A 19897-nucleotide genomic window follows, 5' to 3' on the forward strand; every position below is an offset into this window, starting at 1 on the left:
TATTCCACGCTCAACTGTTAGTGGTGTTATAACAAAGTGGACGCGATTGGGAACAACAGCAACTCAGCCACGAAGTGAAATCGCAGAGCGGGGTCAGCGCATGCTGAGGGTCACAGAAGTCGCCAAGAGCTCCAGACCTCCAAACTTCTGTGTCCTTCAGATGAGCTCAAGAACAGTGTGTAGAGCTTCAGGGAATGGGTTTCCATGGCCGAGCAGCTCATCCAAGCCTTACATCACCAAGTGCAATGCAAAGCGTGGGATGCAGTGGGGTAAAGCGTGCCGCCACTGGACTCTTGTTTTATTTTATTGTTTTATTTATTATTGAAATACATTATACAATAGTTATAACAACTATACAACCTGGCAGCTGCATTAAAATGTATAAAATTAATATAAAATTAATAAATTATTATTATTTAATGAATACATTTTATTTTTCAATAAATTAAATACTTTATTAATTTAAATTATTAATTATTATTAAATGTATTACATTAATAATTGTAATTATACTTATTTTTAAAATAATTAATTTTATTATTAATGATTCAAATTAAATTATTATTATTACCAATTTAAATTCAGCTGCATAAAATTATATATATACTTATTATTATTTGATAGGTATACTTGATATCAATTGTGTTTAAATAAATAATGTATTTTTGTATTAATGCTAACAATGAAAGTCAACATGGAATGTACTATTAAAACATATTTAACGTTTATTTAAATTAAATTACTATTAATTAAATTTAAATGCATATTTTTGGTGTGAAACCGAAAATTTGGCGCTATAAATTGGCACAAAATGTATCCGCCAAGATTTAAATGGTTCAATCATATTCGCCAGCATGTTATTGATTAATATGATTTTCCATACACCATTGTACTGCCTTACAGTCGCGTTGACCTGCATTAGAGCTAAAAAAGCGTCTTAGTAAGTTAAAAAGCGAGAAACATAAATTTTGTTGGCAATATGTAAATTTCCAGACCAAAATCGCCTCGTAATAACGACTTTGAGCTTGTAAATTGGATCTTCCCATGAGGACTTGCGTCAGCTGGAAAGTCATTAAAGTGGCGGCGAAAGTTATTACATTTTGATGAAAGATTATGAAAACAAGCATTCAGAATAACATCCCGTCTTGATTGAGGATAGCAGCAGAGGGTTTTATTACGGAAGTGAATCGGATGAGTTCTGATGTCTTGTTATCTCTCCCATCAGCTGGAGGACGGATCCAGCTCTGTGTTCTCCGCACCAGTGAATCCGCTCCATGTTCCAGACGTCAAAGCTCCCTCCATCTGTCACTCGCTCCAAACCGGCTGCTGATTCCTCTCCTCGCTGTCGTTTAGCTGTGAAACTCTCCGGCCGTCACTGGGGTTTTATTGGCTTCAGGTTCGCTGACACCCGTCACACGGCATCTCTGTCCTGAGGGCAAATCCAGAGCGACTTCCAGAGACGGAGTATCACAAAAACACTGGACTCTGTGTTTGTTTGGAGTGTCCGAAGATACAAAAAACGCCCAAACCTGTTTGTGTCAAAAACAAAGCCGGAGCCTAGCAGTTCGCTCAGATGCTACGTTGTAAGCATTGAGTGTACACACAAATATTATATATTTAGCTAAAGTGACGTAATATCTGTATCTAAACAGGTTTTCTTCCAAACTGATTCTAATCCCAATATGCTTAACCCAGTTTGCTAGTTTAGCATCAACTTTTTAATTCTACGTAGAGTAGGCCTACATCTTAAGAAAATGTAACATCACCCATGATTTCTTTTTGTATTTCTAAAAAAAGTTAGCTTTTTCTGTTTGTGTTAGCATGAGGGTAATTTTAGCACAGTTCAACATGTGGTATGTTAGCATTAGCCAAAGTGCTAGCTTCTTTCAAAAGCCCCAATGTCAAATCCATCTGTAAAAAGAATAATAATCATATCAAACATAGCTTTTAGCTTTCCAGAGCACTTTATTTCAGCGTTAGCTTTAACATGAGGGTTGTTTCTTCATTTAACAGTCTAATGTGTGGTATTTTAGCATTAGCCTTAGCAAAATAAGGCTTTCACAGATTAAAAAAAGAAACCGTTAATTGCTAGCTTCTTTCAAAAGCCTCTAAAATGTCAAATCCATCTGTAAAAAGAGTAATAATCATTTCAAACGTAGCTTTTAGCTTTCCTGAGCACTTTATTTCACTGTTAGCTTTAGCATGAGGGTTGTTTCTTAATTTAACAGTCTAATGTGTGGTATTTTAGCATTAGCAAAAAAGGTTTTCGTATATTATAAAAGGATATTGTTAAAAAGTTAAAAGTTAATTGCTAGCTTCTTTCAAAAGCCTCTAAAATGTCAAATCCATCTGTAAAAAGAGTAATAATCATATCAAACGTAGCTTTTAGCTTTCCAGAGCACTTTTTAAAAGCTTTTTTTTTGTTTAGCTGTGATATTTCATTCTGTATCTTCAAATAATGTGACTTTAATCATCATTTATCTTTTTATTTCATTGTAGCTTTAGCATGAGGGTTGTTTCTTCATTTAACAGTCTAATGTGTGGCATTTTAGCATTAGCAATAGCAAAAAAGGCTTTCATAGATTAAAAAAGGATATTTAATTATTAAAAAGTTAAAAGTTAACTGCTAGCCTCTTTCAAAAGCCTCTAAAATGTCAACATCCATCTGTAAAAAGAGTAATAATCATATCAAACGTAGCTGTTAGCTCTCCCGAGAACTTTAACATGAGGGTTTTTTCTTCATTTAACAGTCTAATGTGTGGTATTTTAGCATTAGCAAAATAAGGCTTTCACAGATTAAAAAAGAAAATAGCTCATGCTAGCTTCTTTCAAAAGCCTCTAAAACATCAAAATCTGTGGTAAAAGACTAATAATCATCAAACGTAGCTCTTAGCTTTCCAATTTATTTAATTGTTAGCTTTAACATGAGGGTTGTTTCTTCATTTAACAGTCTAATGTGTGGTATTTTAGCATTAGCAAAATAAGGCTTTCGCAGATTAAAAAAGAAAATAGCTCATGCTAGCTTCTATCAAAAGCCTCTAAAACATCAAAATCTGTGGTAAAAGACTAATAATCATCAAACGTAGCTCTTAGCTTTCCACTTTATTTCAGCGTTAGCTTTAACATGAGGGTTGTTTCTTAATTTAACAGTCTAATGTGTGGTATTTTAGCATTAGCAAAATAAGGCTTTCACAGATAAAAAAAGGAAAACCGTTTATTGCTAGCTTCTTTCAAAACCTCTAAATGTCAAATCCATCTGGAAAAAGAGTAATAATCATCAAACGTAGCTTTTAGCTTTCCAGAGCACTTTTTTTCACTGTTAGCTTTAGCATGAGGGTTGTTTCTTCCTTTAACAGTCTAATGTGTGGTATTTTATCATTAGCAAAACAAACAAAAAACTTTCAAAGATTAAAAAAAAAAGAAACGGTTAATCGCTAGCTTCTTTCAAAAGCCTCTAAAATGTCAAAATCCATCTGGAAAAAGAGTAATAAACATCAAATGTAGCTTTTAGCTTTCCAGAGCACCTTTCAAAAGCTATTTTTTTAGTTTAACAGTGATTTTTCATTCTGTATCTTCAAATAATATGACTCTAGTCATCATTTATCTCTTTATTTCACTGTTAGCTTTAGCATGAGATTTGTTTCTTCATTTAACAGTCTAGTGTGTGCTATTTTAGCATTAGCATTAGCAAAACAAGTCTTTCAAAGATTAAAACAAGTTAAAAGTTAATTGCTAGCTTCTTTCAAAAGCCTCTAAAATGTCAACATCTATCTGTAAAAAGAGTAATATCAAACTATCTTTTAGCTACCCAGAGCACTTTATTTCATCGTTAGCTTTAGCATGATGCTTGTTTCTTCATTTAACAATGAAAAAAAAAATTTTTTAAACTTTTTTTCTCTTAATTTTGTGGCATTAGCAATGATTCTCTCCATTTCTATTTTCTTCCCAATTAGATTGCTAAAAGAAAGCTAGCTTCTCCTATTTTTGTTAGCATGCGTGTTGTTTTTCATTTTAACACAGTCTAATGTGTGGTATTTTAGCATTAGCACGAGCCAAAAGGCCTCCACAGATTACAAATGAAAACAGTTCATTGCTAGCTTCTTTCAAAAGCCTGTAAATCCAAATCTGTGGTAAAAGAGTAATAATCATATCAAACATAGCTCTGGCTCTGATTCTGCCCCGTTTCAGCTCGTTCTCAACAGCTGTCCGCGGCGAGTGGGCGAACGCTGGTTTTGTTTCCCAGAGGTTTCCCGTTTTCCACTCAAAGCGGCCCGTAATGAATGGATCTTGTATGATCAGGGAGATTAGCATGGCAGAATCTTAATTCACTTGTCGGGGGGAGTGTTGGGGTAAAGTAATTGTTTGTACACTAATCATGTACACCAGCGTGTGGGCGAGCGCTCGCGCACACTTACACTTCTGCCTCTGTCGTGTTATTAATCACGGCTTGATTTGGCCCGGTTAGCCCCAGCGAAGGGCGGCTCATGCTAGCACACGTACAGGTCTGTTGGGTGTGTGACTTCTGACACCTGAGGCCTTAGTGAGCAAAACAACGATCAGTCACCGATGAAGCCGTGCTCGACTTGGACCACACATGTGGGGCGGAGGGTATTACAGGAAATTATAGCGGTTCAAGTGTGTTTTGCTAACCTAGGAGCGTCTCTATGCAAATACAGAAAAGCAAATACTCAAATGCTTACTCAAATGCATGTGCTATTGATTGCGTAAATTTGTGTGCATATTTACTGACCTGAATAACAACCATAGACTGTAAAAAAATATGGATGTAGTGTCCGTGACGTCACCCATAGGTTTCTGAAGAGCAGTTTTCAAACCTAAAAGCGGGCTGTTGCCATCTTGGCATTACCGCACGTCACTCCCGGATAACTGGAAATGGGCAAAGAGGCGGGACGTGGGCGGAGCTGAGGTGCCTGGTTGCTGAAACCACGCCCGCCTAGCTCGACCATAGCGGCAATCCACCTGTCACTCAAGTGGCCACGCCCTTAATTGTGCAGAACTTTAAGGCTTTATATAATGTAAACGGATGAGTTATAAAAAAAAAAAAATCACCCCCATCAGTCGTCATGAAGGGCAAAATTAAACCACAGTTTGTCTCAGACTGTAAACATGTGTTCTTCTGCTGTAAAGTTGGGCATTTTAACATGAGCTCAATGAGATTCTGCTCCTTCTGGAGTCTGTCTCTAGTGGCCAGTCGATGAACTGCAGTTTAAGTCACTTCCATGTTGGCTTCAACCTCCACAAAATACCACATTTGACTGTATATTTTTATATTACCAGTTATTAATAACAATGAATTATTCCCAATTAACTGCTTTTTATTTGTTGTATAGTATTACAGTTTGCTTTGATATAATTATGTAACTGTCCTACTACAGTTGTGTAATTTGATATATATTTGTATCTTGTACATGTTGAAGGGTCAAGGGTCAAGCCAAACATCACTTGTCTCTTCATCAGACACATATCCTTCAAGAATGATTTTATGTTCAATATTAAAATAAGAATGAATGATAATCAAGTTATAACAGTGTCCTACATTTGATAAATCAGTTCTCTATATTCAAGGAGTGATTTTGAATATTGTAGTGTTTTAGTTGCTCTGTGCTTTTGAATCCAGCTCTGATGTCTGTGTCAAGATGTGCTGACAGGAAAATGTCCTTGGTGTTTGAAGTGAGAAGAGCTCAGCATGTGTTAACTGTATGTCTTCCTAAAGCGACCCCCGGGGTCATCTATGTTACAGCTATGTGACTCTTTTGGGGACTCAAAATGTAACAGAAATGTACCTCTCTGATATACTTTTCTTTCTTTATAGAATAGAATAAAGTCACTTCTGTACTAAATGTAGTATCAGCATGTTTTGCAGATTCAGCTTTGTTGATAGTTAGTTAAGATGTCCCGACCTTGATGGAAACTGTTTTTCTGGGAAACTTTGTGTGTGCGTCTCATGATTCTGTGCAGATCCAGTATTAGAGATGGTCCTTTCTGCAAACGATTCCAGACTTTGAGGTGTCTTTTCTGTGACCTCCGAGGTCATTGAGGATTAATCTGGGCCTGGGCGACACGGAGTCTACGCATTTTTAGTGATATATGCTCCTATCTGTCTACGTGTGGAAAGTTGCTTACATTGCATGTTGTTAGAACCAATCAGAATCAGTCCACATGGCAGTAATGACGTGTCTAGACCTTGAAAACCGTATAACTGTTCAGAAAATTGTATGTACGTTAGACGGAGGCGGGGAGACTGTTAGAGGGAGCGCGGCCTACAAACTCCTCTTGAAGCTGGCTTCTGCTGATGAAACTGCAAACTATTCTTCAGTAAAATTTTCTTTAATTAATCTGACTCCTGACTCCTGGTCTTCATTTTTTTACACTACTGGTCCTGGGTCCTAAGCTGTTACCCCAACAATGTAAACAATAAGGATAATTATAATAATTAATAAACTGTGGCAAGATGTGAAGGAGGAGGAGAATTTATACGTGCGTCACGTTTAGTTGATAAAACACTTCAAAACGATCAAAGGATACACCTGTGTATCCTCGCTCCTCTCCTCCTCACTCCTCTCTCCTCACCTCTTCGATCCTCGCCTCCTCACTCCTCGATTCTCGCCTCCTCACTCCTCGATTCTCGCCTCCTCACTCATCACTCCTCAATCCTCTCTCCTCGTCTCCTCAGTCCTCGCATCCTTACTCCTCAATCCTCTCTCCTCACATCTCGCTCCTCACTCTTCGCTCCTCGCCTCCTCACTCTTCGCTCCTCGCCTCCTCACATCTCGCTCCTCGCCTCCTCACATCTCAATCCTCGCCTCCTCACTCCTCAATCCTCTCTCCTCACCTCCTCACATCTCTCTCCTCACATCTCGCTCCTCGCCTCCTCACATCTCAATCCTCGCCTCCTCACTCCTCAATCCTCTCTCCTCACCTCCTCACATCTCTCTCCTCACCTCCTCACATCTCGCTCCTCGCCTCCTCACATCTCGATCCTCACCTCCTCACTCCTCACCTCCTCAGTCCTCACCTCCTCAGTCCTCGCCTCCTTACTCCTCGCCTCCTCACTCCTCACCTCCTCACTCCTCACCTCCTCAGTCCTCGCCTCCTTACTCCTCACCTCCTCAGTCCTCGCCTCCTTACTCCTCGCCTCCTCACTCCTCACTCCTCAATCCTCTCTCCTCACCTCCTCACATCTCGCTCCTCACCTCCTCACTCTTCGCCTCCTCACATCTCGATACTCACCTCCTCACTCCTCACCTCCTCAGTCCTCACCTCCTCAGTCCTCGCCTCTTTACTCCTCGCCTCCTCACTTCTCTCTCCTCACCTCCTCACATCTCGCTCCTCACATCTCGATCCTCACCTCCTCACTCCTCACCTCCTCAGTCCTCACCTCCTCAGTCCTCGCCTCCTTACTCCTCGCCTCCTCACTCCTCGCCTCCTTACTCCTCGCCTCCTCACTCCTCACCTCCTCAGTCCTCGCCTCCTTACTCCTCGCCTCCTCACTCCTCAGTCCTCGCCTCCTTACTCATCGCCTCCTCACTCCTCACCTCCTCAGTCCTCGCCTCCTTACTCCTCGCCTCCTCAGTCCTCGCCTCCTCAGTCCTCGCCTCCTTACTCCTCGCCTCCTCACTCCTCTCTCATCACCTCCTCACTCCTCAATCCTCGCCTCCTCCACTCCTCACTCCTCAATCCTTGCCTCCTCCACTACTCACTCCTCAATCTTAGCCTCCTCATTCCTTGCTTCCTCAGTCCTCGCCTCCTCAATCCTCTCTCATCACCTCCTCAATCCTCACCTCCTCACTCCTCACCTCCTCACTCCTCGATTCTCGCCTCCTCACTCCTCGATCCTCACCTCCTCACTCATCGCAGTCAAAGCAGCATTACGTCACGAAAGTGCGGACTGCCATTTGTATTGGAGTCCGAAACCATAGTGGACATTATCAAGTGCACTCATTTTATCCCACATTGCACCGCAATAACAAGTGTACAGCCAATGTACACTCAACGGCTGTATGACATGCTCGTTTTCATTCACTCCTGTATTAGTGGACTAATGTAGGGAGTAGTGAATGAGGGTTTAGGGGGCGATTTGGGATCCAGCCATTGAGAAGAACCGGGAGGTTGCCGCTTGATAACAACGTATCTGGTTTAATAGCGCATTTTATAGAAACTCTAGCGCCCCCTTGAGTACTGGAGGACGTCTGATGATGCATTTTTTCCAATGTTTTTATTTTGCTAGATTCATTATATAGTGTATATAGATTAGCAGAACACACATCCTCAGGACTCAGCAGTATTGTGTGTACCTGAGAGCCGGCTGTCCTCTCTCTCTCTCGCAGGTGTGGCGTGTCTCCTGAGCTCAGGGTGAAGCAGACAGTCGTGCGGAGCTTCATGTTGAGCGCTGGTGCTCTGACGCGAGCGCTGCAGAGCTGATGTGACAGCGGCCCGTTCACAGCCCTGATTCAGTGTGGCAGTGAAGAGACTAATTACCTCCTGCGAACAGCCCTCACAAACAGCCCTGCAGCGCTCGGATACCCTCACTCGCTCAGACCTGCTGAGAACATGCACTGGCAGCGCTTTCACACGCCATCATCGCCACTAGAGACGGTCACGCATCCTCACTAGGCCTCCATTAACTAGTCAAGATGACCTAGGTTATAAGGATTAGAATAAATTGTATACATTATAATATAAATAGAGTAAGTAAGAAATGGTGCTGGTGTTACTTCAGTAGATAATTAAGTTTGAGATGAAGTCTCGCATGCAATCAAGAACTGTGGGGTAAATTTTTTGAATAGTTTAACATCATATGTAAAAGGTTAAAAATCTATAGCATAATCCATCAGACGCATTTAGCCAGAATCTCTCTAAAACTAATAAATATACAGATTCATGACAGAGACTGAACTCACTCAGAAAAAAATGAACATTACAGGGGTTTATTATTTATTATTGCACAAAATGAAGAAAGAAAAACAATTTACACAAAGTATGAAAAACAATGTAATGTGAATTATCAACAATTCTTTTAAGCAAGATCAAGAAGAAGTGACCGACCTATCACTACTGATCATTGACTATATATACACATATATACAGATATTTCCACAGGAAAGAAGCCACATATACACTGATCAGGCATAACATTATGACCACTGACAGGTGAAGTGAATAACACTGATGATCTCTTCATCTCCTGTTAGTGGGTGGGATATATTAGGCAGCAAGTGAACATTTTGTCCTCAGAGTTGATGTGTTAGAAGCAGGAGAAATGGGCAAGCGTAAGGATTTGAGGGAGTTTGACAAGGGCCAGATTGTGACGACTAGAGGACTGGGTCAGAGCATCTCCAAAACTGCAGCTCTTGTGGGCTGTTCCCGGTCTGCAGTGGTCAGTCTCTATCAAAAGTGGAGAACCGGCCACAGGGTCATGGAGGACCAGTGGAGAACCGGCCACAGGGTCATGGAGGACCAGTGGAGAACCGGCCACAGGGTCATGGAGGACCAGTGGAGAACCGCCCACAGGGTCATGGAGGACCAGTGGAGAACCGGCCACAGGGTCATGGAGGACCAGTGGAGAACCGGCCACAGGGTCATGAAGAACCAGTGGAGAACCGGCCACAGGGTCATGAAGAACCAGTGGAGAACCGGCCACAGGGTCATGAAGGACCAGTGGAGAACCGGCCACAGGGTCATGAAGGACCAGTGGAGAACCGCCCAAAGGGTCATGGAGGACCAGTGGAGAACCGGCCACAGGGTCATGAAGAACCAGTGGAGAACCGGCCACAGGGTCATGAAGGACCAGTGGAGAACCGGCCACAGGGTCATGAAGGACCAGTGGAGAACCGGCCACAGGGTCATGGAGGACCAGTGGAGAACCGGCCACAGGGTCATGAAGGACCAGTGGAGAACCGCCCACAGGGTCATGGAGGACCAGTGGAGAACCGGCCACAGGGTCATGAAGGACCAGTGGAGAACCGCCCACAGGGTCATGGAGGACCAGTGGAGAACCGGCCACAGGGTCATGAAGAACCAGTGGAGAACCGGCCACAGGGTCATGAAGGACCAGTGGAGAACCGGCCACAGGGTCATGAAGGACCAGTGGAGAACCGGCCACAGGGTCATGGAGGACCAGTGGAGAACCGGCCACAGGGTCATGAAGGACCAGTGGAGAACCGGCCACAGGGTCATGGAGGACCAGTGGAGAACCGGCCACAGGGTCATGAAGGACCAGTGGAGAACCGGCCACAGGGTCATGGAGGACCAGTGGAGAACCGGCCACAGGGTCATGAAGGACCAGTGGAGAACCGGCCACAGGGTCATGGGCGGCCGAGGCTCATTGATGCCCGTGGCCTCGACGGGTCAGGGCTGCTTTGGCAGCAAAAGGACAACACAATATTAGGTCATAATGTTATGCCTGATTGGTGCATACACATAAAATATGAGCATGAATATTTGTTTTCTACCCGATGAGTTTTTTTTGCTGGAAAATGTAAGCTCATATAAAAAATAAAAAACATAAATATCCAGCAATATCATTAAGACAAATATCATTAAAAAATATTTTTTTAAAATTCTCAGCAAAATTCAGAGCAACAAATGAGGAATTCAACACAAAACGTTTTTCCACCGTCGGGTCGAACGGTTCTAAGAACGGAAAGAAATGGTTACGGTTATATTTCCACTTGAGCTTGTTTCACGATTACAAACCGCTATTGGCCTGTAAACCCGGCTGGTAGAATGCGTGAAGTGTCGTCACTCGGGATTGGTCAATAGTCTGTTGCCTGGCTGCCAGTTTCTCTGTAGCCGGCCATTTGAGCAAAGTAAACACAATCATCTTCCGTCATCCTCCACAGTCGATATTACATATCTCATAACACCTGTAAACTCTTGCGTCTAAAGGCCTGTTCACACCGGGACGATTTTCGCACGCGTTTATCGCCGACGTTTAACGCCTCATGACTAAACAATGGGCGCCAATGTGAGTGTGCACACCGACGTGCAAAACGGCAGGCGTAAAAGCGTAATAAATAAAAAAAACGCCTCTGGTTCGTTTTTTATTTTGACGCGGCGCGTTAAAAACTGGCCGACCAATGAGATCAGCGCTTTTGTTCACGTGCCTGGAGCTGCTGAAGTGACAGTAAAACACGACTTGGTGGCGCTCAAGCACAAAACGGTCTTGCCGAGCACGCATTGATACGACGAAGAAGTAGTAAGTAGACAAAGAAGATGAGCTGCTAATGCTGCTTGCCAGTTAGCAAAAAGTGTGTGAATGGTTTTGGCCATAGACATAATATGTCTATGGTTTTGGCAAGCACGTAAATACTGTCTCTCTTCTTCTTCTGTGGGACAAGCGAGTGTCAGAAGCATAAAAGTGCCGCAGCACCATCTTGTGTACCGGGAGCGCATCTACTGAATGTTCACGTTCACTCGGCGCATCGCCAGTGGAAATCGTTTGGGTGTGAACACTCAAGACGCGCCGAAAAACGTCACGAACAACGCTGGCGATAAGCGCGTGCGATATTCGTCCCGGTGTGTACAGGCCTTAACGACTGACGCATTTGTATTACATTCCAAAGAGCTCCGTTATCAGTTCCACAGTGGGAAATGACACCATATCTGTACCGGCTGGGCCGCAACAGTTGCACGGTTTGGCCCGATTCATTCTAAAAGAAATGCTCAAATTTTAAGATTAGAGAAGAAAAAGTATAAAGGAGAATATTTATATAGTTGTATGCGCACGGAAAAGAGTCTTATCCTTAGATCGTTTCACTGGTGAGGAACTGTGAAGGTGAAGGTTCTGAAGTAGATGGACATGAAGAGGGAGTGGAGCTATCAGAATGTAGAGCCTCTGTTTGTTCTTTATCTGAGCTTGGAGGTTTTGTAATACATTTGTACTTCTCGTGGGCTGTGAAGTGAGATAAATGGAGGTGTATCATGTTGTAATGAAATTTAAAGAACATTTTCAAGATTGATTAACATATTTCACACACAGCACCAACAGAATTCTTAACGTTTGATCATTTTAGAAAAAAATACTGATAAAACAGCAACAGGTTGACATTCACTGCACTCTTCTTCATTGTACTGCCACACACAGAAATGCATGTGAAAACATCTGCACTTATGATGGGAATTATATACAACAGCTCATCAGTACTTACCAGCTTTGAGTATCTTCCTGTGTTTCCGATGTACACACAGTCCAATCAGTAAAACAACTGGGATAATGGGCAGGAAAACCACCAGATACATGTTATATGAAGCATCTGATCTTGGTTCTAGAACACACAGAAAAACATATACACAATACACAATGAATAATATGACAGAAAAAACTAAACAACAACAAAACAAAAACAAACCTATAAACAGTAATAGGAAATTAAAGCCATTCTCATTGTCAGGCCCGTAAAAAAGTCAAATGTACATGTAGAAAAATTAACCAGGTTTCTTACCGTTACTCTCAATCTCATTCACAGTCAGAATCTTCTGGATGGTCTCAGTCAAACTCTGGTGCTCCACCTCACAAGTGTACTGGCTCTTCTTCCATTTGTCTGGAAGAACATAGAGGGTAAGTGTCCTCTGGAAGGTCCCGTCCTCATTTGGAAGTGTCTCTCCAGTCTCCACAAATTTACTAGAACTGTTTATATCTCGTCCATTCGTCCGCCACAAGATGGTTATGTTTCTGAAGAGAAAACCTGTGACATGACACTTCACATTATCGTCTGGGTTCTTCTGCAGCAGATACACCTTAAGAGGATCTAAAGGTAAATAAAGAGAACAGGGAACAAAACTGAGAACAGAGAAATAAACACATGCACTTTCTATTTATCACAGTCTATAGTTTAATGTTAACCTGCTTAGATTTATCAAGCTCTCTGTTTAAACTGGGATCTACACATGTAAGAAAGGAATAATCAACTGGTAACTCTGATACTATACTGTACCTGTTTTCTTAAAAGCAGCTTTAGAGGAATGTAAGAGCTCCCTCAGCCAGTAAACACAATCCTGTTCAAAGTATTCTTGTAAGGTTTTAAATTGTACTTTATCATTATTCCACATCTCCACTGTTTGCATTGCCTGTGATACAGCTGTGATGTATCTGATTCTGTGCTCCGTCAGGTCCAGTGAGATGAAGTCCTCTCCATCATAAGCATACTCATCAAACCCATGTGATTTTCCAGTCTCATCATCATAATCACATCCATACCTCCTCTGAAACGTGTGGACACCTAAAAGAGAGAGTGGGATACTCTATATTACATGGAATTTTTTTATGGGGTTTGAAAGTGGTAGTTGTGTAGACTGTCAACAGAGGCACAGAAATCTCTCAGATTTAATCAAATATATTGTGTTACAAAGATGAACGAAAGTCTAACTGGTTTGTAACGACATGAGGGTCAGTAATTATTGACAGAATTTTCATTATTGGGTGAACCAACTGTAAGATTACAAATGTATACATTGTTATATCTAGGTTCCAATGTAATAGAATATAACTGAAAACATTATCTATATTTGTGTTTTAGCTCCTTTGTGGACAGACAGTGATTTCAAATCACAGTTAGGAGTGCAGATGAATTTAATTGTCAAAGAGAAAGTTAGACAAAAACTAACTCAGAAATATGAGATCCATCCAGACAAGAATTGGTCGATTGATGAATGTAAAAAAGTTTTAGGAGCATGTATTCGCAAGAACAATGTGAAAGGCATTATTTGTTGTCACAGAGAATTTGGTTTAGCACTAGCTAGACAACAGTCTCAGCAGATCTCAGAGCTAGAGAAACAGAACAAAGAACTCTGTGCTAGAGTAGCTTCTTTGACTAAGAAATTGAACCTCAACAAAGCTGTAGAGAAAACTGATGTGAATGAAGTTAGTCAGACTGATAACGCTTATCCTGACTTGCAAGCTTTCTTTGAAACAGATGTAGCCATTCAATCAGTATCTGATGTGCCTGTTGATTCAGTGAAATTTAGCGTCACAGCCCCGAACATTGTTTTACAGCGTGCACCAGTCACGAACCCATCCTCATGTACGTCTGCAATAACTGAAGTTTTGTTAGAGGATGAAATGACTCATGATTGTGTTACGCTTACATATGCAACTTCGAATTAAATAGCAGAAACTCCCATTGAGAATGCAGAATTGGAGTTGTTTGTTGATGGTTCAGCTCAAGTGATTGAAGGTAACATTACAGCAGCTGCAGTGTTGTGTCAGGGAAGGAAAACCTGGACTCATGTGTCACACTGTAAAGTTGTTCCCCCACCAACAGGGATAGGGTAGGACACGGACCAGTGAGGAGCCCAGGAAAGAACTGAATGCAATAAGCATTCGGGGGCCAAACCTGCGAAGATTCCCTTGTAGACATCCCCATCGACTAGTCCATCCTTACCTCACTGTTTCTTTAGGTGTCACAGGAATTAAGAAATAGGGAAAGAAGGAACAACAATAGCAGACTCCGATTGAACAGATGAGACAATCCTGATGTTTGCTGTCTTTTAGAACAAATACTGCTCTGTTGTCTTTTGTTTTCGTTCTTAATCTGTGCAGATACCACTTGAAGGCTGTCCCCAGATTCATACGCACTGATCCTCACCTGCGTATGAAGCCACAACCTCTGAAGGACAACTAGACCCACTAATGAGTCAACTGTCAAGAAGAAGAAAAGAAGAAAAAAAAATACACAACGCAGAGAATGATCTACGGGAACTTCAGTCTTCCATCAACATGATCAAGATTGACTTGCTACTACTCATCATGGACATCGCACAAAGTGTAGACTCCAGAAACAACATATTCTTAGAGCTGATGAATATGTCAAGAAACACCTTGTTTGCTGGAAAGAACGTTTGCATGCCACACCTGCCTTCAGTAGGAGCAGGAATCCCATGGGTGGCACATGATGGGAGGAACGTCTGTATATAACATCCTGCTCAGCCAATTCAATGGCAGGTGCACCCTGGTTGCTCTCCTACCACCAACAAAGAAGATGGCTGCATTCAAGGACTCACTTATGCACAAACATGGTGGTCAAGGACTCTTGAACAAAATCCAACAAGACATTCTTGATCTTTCAGCAAAATTACATCAGATGACTGAAGATAATTCTTCATGGTTCAGAAACCTGTTAGGTCAACAAAGAACTCACAAGGACTGTTCCAACCACAAAAGAATATTGCCCGAAATGAACTACACGTGGCATGTTGTTTCTGTGGCAGCATGTCATTCGTCACTACAGACAATCAACACAGAGCAAGTGAAATGTGCCTGTAACTTTTTACAAGTTACATGACTAGAAGATGGGGCTTATGTTAACAAACATAAACTACAGAATGGACTGATGAAGGTTTAAATTTGTATTATGTGAGTTATTAGAACTCCCAAAGGGGGGAATGTAAAATTACAAATGTATACATTGTTATATCTAGGTTCCAATGTGATAGAATATAACTGAAAACATTATCTATATTTGTGTTTTACATTTTGAAGTAAACTTGAGGGAAATTTCGTCAGGCTGTGTAAGTGGTTGAGACATTAAGTCTTTTGTCTTTATGCACTTCCGGACTATTTACCATGACAAGTTTAGAGCAATACTGCCTGAGTGATTGGATTATCATCTATGTGTTTGAATAGTTATGCTGATTAGGAGTAGGTGATACTCTGTCTGGGCAGGTTTTCCCAAAACCTGTATATTTAATTAGCATGCTTTGTTCAACCTCAATGTAAATCCCTCCCCCTTTGGAATGTATATAACCTATCAGGTGTCCTGTTAAATTAGACTGTTTTTGGACGACCTGTAGCACAGAGAGTTCTCATTAAAAGAATCACTTCTGTCTTGATCCGACGTCTCCTGGTCTCTTCTTCAAGAAACAACAGAAGTTCACAACACAACACTTTAAAGCGTTATAATCCATGAACCAAGCCCATCTGCTACAAGGTGAATCACAACACTACAAGTTTTGATTTTAAGCAAATAAGTGTTTGAAAATCAGACAAAAACACACAGGCACAAGACTGTGAATATAAGCTTAAGTGAGGGAAGGAACTATGCATCGCAAACAGCATAATCAAATTAAAATGATGGAGAAACGTAAATCTACCCATTTAAAAATGTTGATTATATACAGTATATGTACACCGATCAGGCATAACATTATCCTAATATTGTTTTGGTCCCCCCTTTTGCTGCCAAATCAGCCCTGACCCGTCGAGGCATGGACTCCACTAGACCCCTGAAGGTGTGCTGTGGTATCTGGCACCAAGATGTTAGCAGTAGATCCTTTAAGTCCTGTAAGTTGCGAGGTGGGGCCTCCATGGAATCGGACTTGATTGTTCAGCAAATCCCACAGATGCTCGATTGGATTGAGATCTGGAGAATTTGGAGGCCGAGTCAAAGCCTCAAACTCGTTGTTGTGCTCCTCAAACCATTCCTGAAGCATTTGTGCTTTGTGGTGGCGCATTATCTGCTGAAAGAGCCACAGCCACCAGGGAATACCGTTTCCATGAAAGGCTGGACATGGGCTCAACAATGCTTAGGTAGGTGGTGTGTGTCAAAGTAACATCCACATGGATGGAGCAGGACCAAAGGTTATCCAGCAGAACATTGGCCAAAGCATCACTGCCAATCAATGAGCCTCGGCCGCCCGTGACCCTGTGGCCGGTTCTCCACTTTTGATAGAGACTGACCACTGCAGCTTTGCAGTTTATTGCAAAATATTCATATACATATTCAAATTAGGGCTGTTTAACGAAAGTTTGTATTTACATAATATATCTGTGTGTGCTGTGTATATTTAAGAAAAAAATATTTATTTATACATAAAATATTTATAAATAATGTAAAGGATATAAATATATATACACAGTATACACATGCAACTATTTCTTAAATATAAACATGTATGTGCATACATTGTTACTAACAATGGTTATTATCGAGGAATAACTGACCTGGGATAAGGTGACTGACTTATCAGAATCGAGCATTTGGGAGAGCCATGTAATAATTGTAACTCACCATCTGACTGACTGAATCGCTGCATTAGATCATCAATGTTGTTTTTGTAGATCTGCTGTTGTTTTTCTGTAATCTTAATGTATTCTTTCCACAGTCCTTTAGATGCAAACTCCTTCATCCAGTCCTGTTTGGGAATCAGCTTCATTGTGTCACTGTCATAATAATCAATCTGTTGTCCATCCAGTGAAGTTACAGCAACAAACTCTGGGGTTTCTGCAGCCGTCTTTCCATGTATTCCAGTGTATGTGGTGATGAAGCTGTGTAACTCTGAAAAATATTGAACACAAATTCAAAAACACAACAATCAATCACAGGAGGTTGATCAATTACCATTACAATTATCTCACAAATATTTGCTAACTAATTGTGTTGCAATAGCTTACATACAGCACAAGAAAGCTTGATTTCAAATTGAATTAAAAAAGATGAGTAAACAGTAATAACATAAGAACAAATAAACAAATGACTAACAATAGCACAAATAAATACAATAGAATAAAGATACAAATGAAATGGACTGCTTTATTTTTTCAGGTAGGTCTTACAGTATTCAGAAACTGAATTTTAAAAAACTGAATAAAAAAAACAAACAAAGTAATCAAATTTAAAATAACATTGGATAATCTTCATTATAAAAAATTTAATACTGATGAATCCATAAGAGTTACAAAAGTTAATCAGTCAAGAGCAGTAAGTGATTGTTTGTCTTTTTGTAGTTTGAATAATAAATAACTGCTGTCCCTGTAGATACTCGATACTCGTATCGTTTCAGATATTTCAGTATCGATACATTTCGAAATATCGATATTTTTGACAACACTACCCCATTGTAGGAAATAATAATATGGAAGTCAATGACTACCATCAGCTGTCTGATATTCAACTGTCTTTGTTCAACAGAAGAAATTAAAACAGGTTTGGAACAACATTAGATGAGTAAATAATGACATTATTTTAGAGGTGAACTGTCCCTTTAAGGACAGTGTGTTCACTAGGCTGCGCTGCTGTCAATTTAAGACGTCTACACATCTAATATTTCAGACACACGCTGATTTTACTTTCACTTTAGACATAACCGACTGTGTTTATGTTAACCTTGTGTGTATTTGACAGTATTAGCGCAGTAAGACGACTACTTAGTTCAGTAATCACGTGTTTGACAGGCGTTTAGTGCGCGCGCTCAGAAAAGCGCATGTTAAAGGGGTGATAAATTGAGAAATGTACTTTTCCTTGAGCTTTTGATATATAAAAGGTCATGGTAATATAAGAATATCCTGTAAGTTTCAGAGCTGAAAATGTCCTTGTTAGTCAAAGAAAAGCTTTTATTGACACCAGGCCCAGAAAACGATCGATCTCAGAATGTGCGAAATGTTTAACCGGCAAGACTTTAAGACGCATGCAAATAATGAACTTTCGTGATTGTGAATTACTATAGTGTTCCGTGAGTATAACTCTACCACTAACCTCAGTAGGCTATATTGGGATGGAGGCAAATTATAGAATGTGTAGAAAAATAATTCATTAAATGCAAAACTGCAATTCACAAGCGCGTATTGAACCGTGAATGCCGTACCGAACAGTTCAATATTATATTGAGTGTGTATATTGTTATATGTGTGTGTGGCGTGCCGTGTGTGTACATCTTCAGTGGAAGTATCAGGACCAAAACATGTTTGTCTAATCATTGCATTTGGTCACATCTTTGCAGACTCCACTCCACTTTCAGGTCATAATGTTCAGGAACATTTTTGTTTAAAATAAATTTTAACCACTTAAAGTTCGAACAAATGAGTTTTGGAAACGGGATGGACAAAACAGTGTCTCTTTGACATAGTGATAACACGGACACGGGGGGGGGGGGGGGGGTATGTGGAATATTGCAGTATTTATTTTTGTGATTCTATTTTTATTGAACATTTTGTGTATATAACTATTTACAACAAAGGAATATTGCAGTATTTATTGTAAATGATTTATTTATCTGTGAACATATTTTTTTAATTATTATTCATGTGCCTTGTAGCCTAATCTTTAATTGCCTTACATTTGTTCTTGTTGCAGAAGCCATTTTACTCAGATATACACCACAGTGCAGCCTCCCTTTCATGCTGATTTCAAATCAATAAGTTTGCACAGATAACAATCTTTCACAGAACTGTGGCACACAGACACACTTGCACAGGAAGCATATTCTTTCATTTACATTAAAATGTGCATAACTTCAGTCGTTCATTTTTATTTTTTATATTGATTATTACATTGTTAGCTAATCTGCATGCTTTGTATATGTACTTTTCTGAAATACATAACGTGGACAAATCACTTTAAATTGTAATGTAGGCACATGCTTTTTCTGTGAAGCTGCTTTGAAATGACATTGTGAAAAACGCTACAAATAAATATGAATTTAATTTCTCAGTTTGCTTTTTAAATAGACCTGCCTGACTGAGACAAATACATCATTTGAAAATACTTCAGTGCAGCTTCAACAAACTAAATCCTGCTTTTCAGCCAACGACAGAAACGGCAAGAACTAAATCTGTTCAATAGTTTAATTAGCCTGGATATTATAAAGTATGTTTGAGAAGAAATTACATATCCTTTTCTGTCTGTTGAACACACGGAAGTAGCCGATCGAAGGCCTTGTTGACAGAGAATTCGTCGTTTAAACAACGTTAAATGAATCTCACCTGAGGAAACCAAAGGTATGAAGATGAAGAAAAATATGAACTTCATTGCAGATTAAATTCCATTAATTTTACACACAATTCTTTATGTGTAGTCACCGAAGAGCGCTGTAAAACTCTTTCGCTTTTACTAAACCTTAATCAAGACAGAACAGGTTACAGGACTGACGTCACTGCAGCTCT

General features: G+C 40.5%; 1 protein-coding gene across 1 annotated transcript; it reads right to left on the reverse strand.

Moving 5' to 3' along the window:
* Window positions 1-8933: 8933 nt before the first annotated feature.
* On the reverse strand, window positions 8934-19886 carry LOC307120712 (class I histocompatibility antigen, Non-RT1.A alpha-1 chain-like). The gene is made up of 6 exons (XM_079807852.1): window positions 19718-19886; window positions 17028-17294; window positions 12957-13241; window positions 12465-12770; window positions 12171-12287; window positions 8934-11914 (listed from the first exon to the last, which is right to left on the reverse strand). Exons 1-6 carry the CDS (start codon window positions 19761-19763, stop codon window positions 11766-11768), a joined length of 1170 nt encoding a protein of 389 aa, XP_079663978.1. The 5' UTR covers window positions 19764-19886; the 3' UTR covers window positions 8934-11765.
* Between the last annotated feature and the right edge of the window lie 11 nt (window positions 19887-19897).

The sequence above is a fragment of the Gobio gobio genome (assembly GCF_949357685.1).
Source record: "Gobio gobio genome assembly, chromosome: 24".
NCBI lineage: Eukaryota > Metazoa > Chordata > Actinopteri > Cypriniformes > Gobionidae > Gobio > Gobio gobio.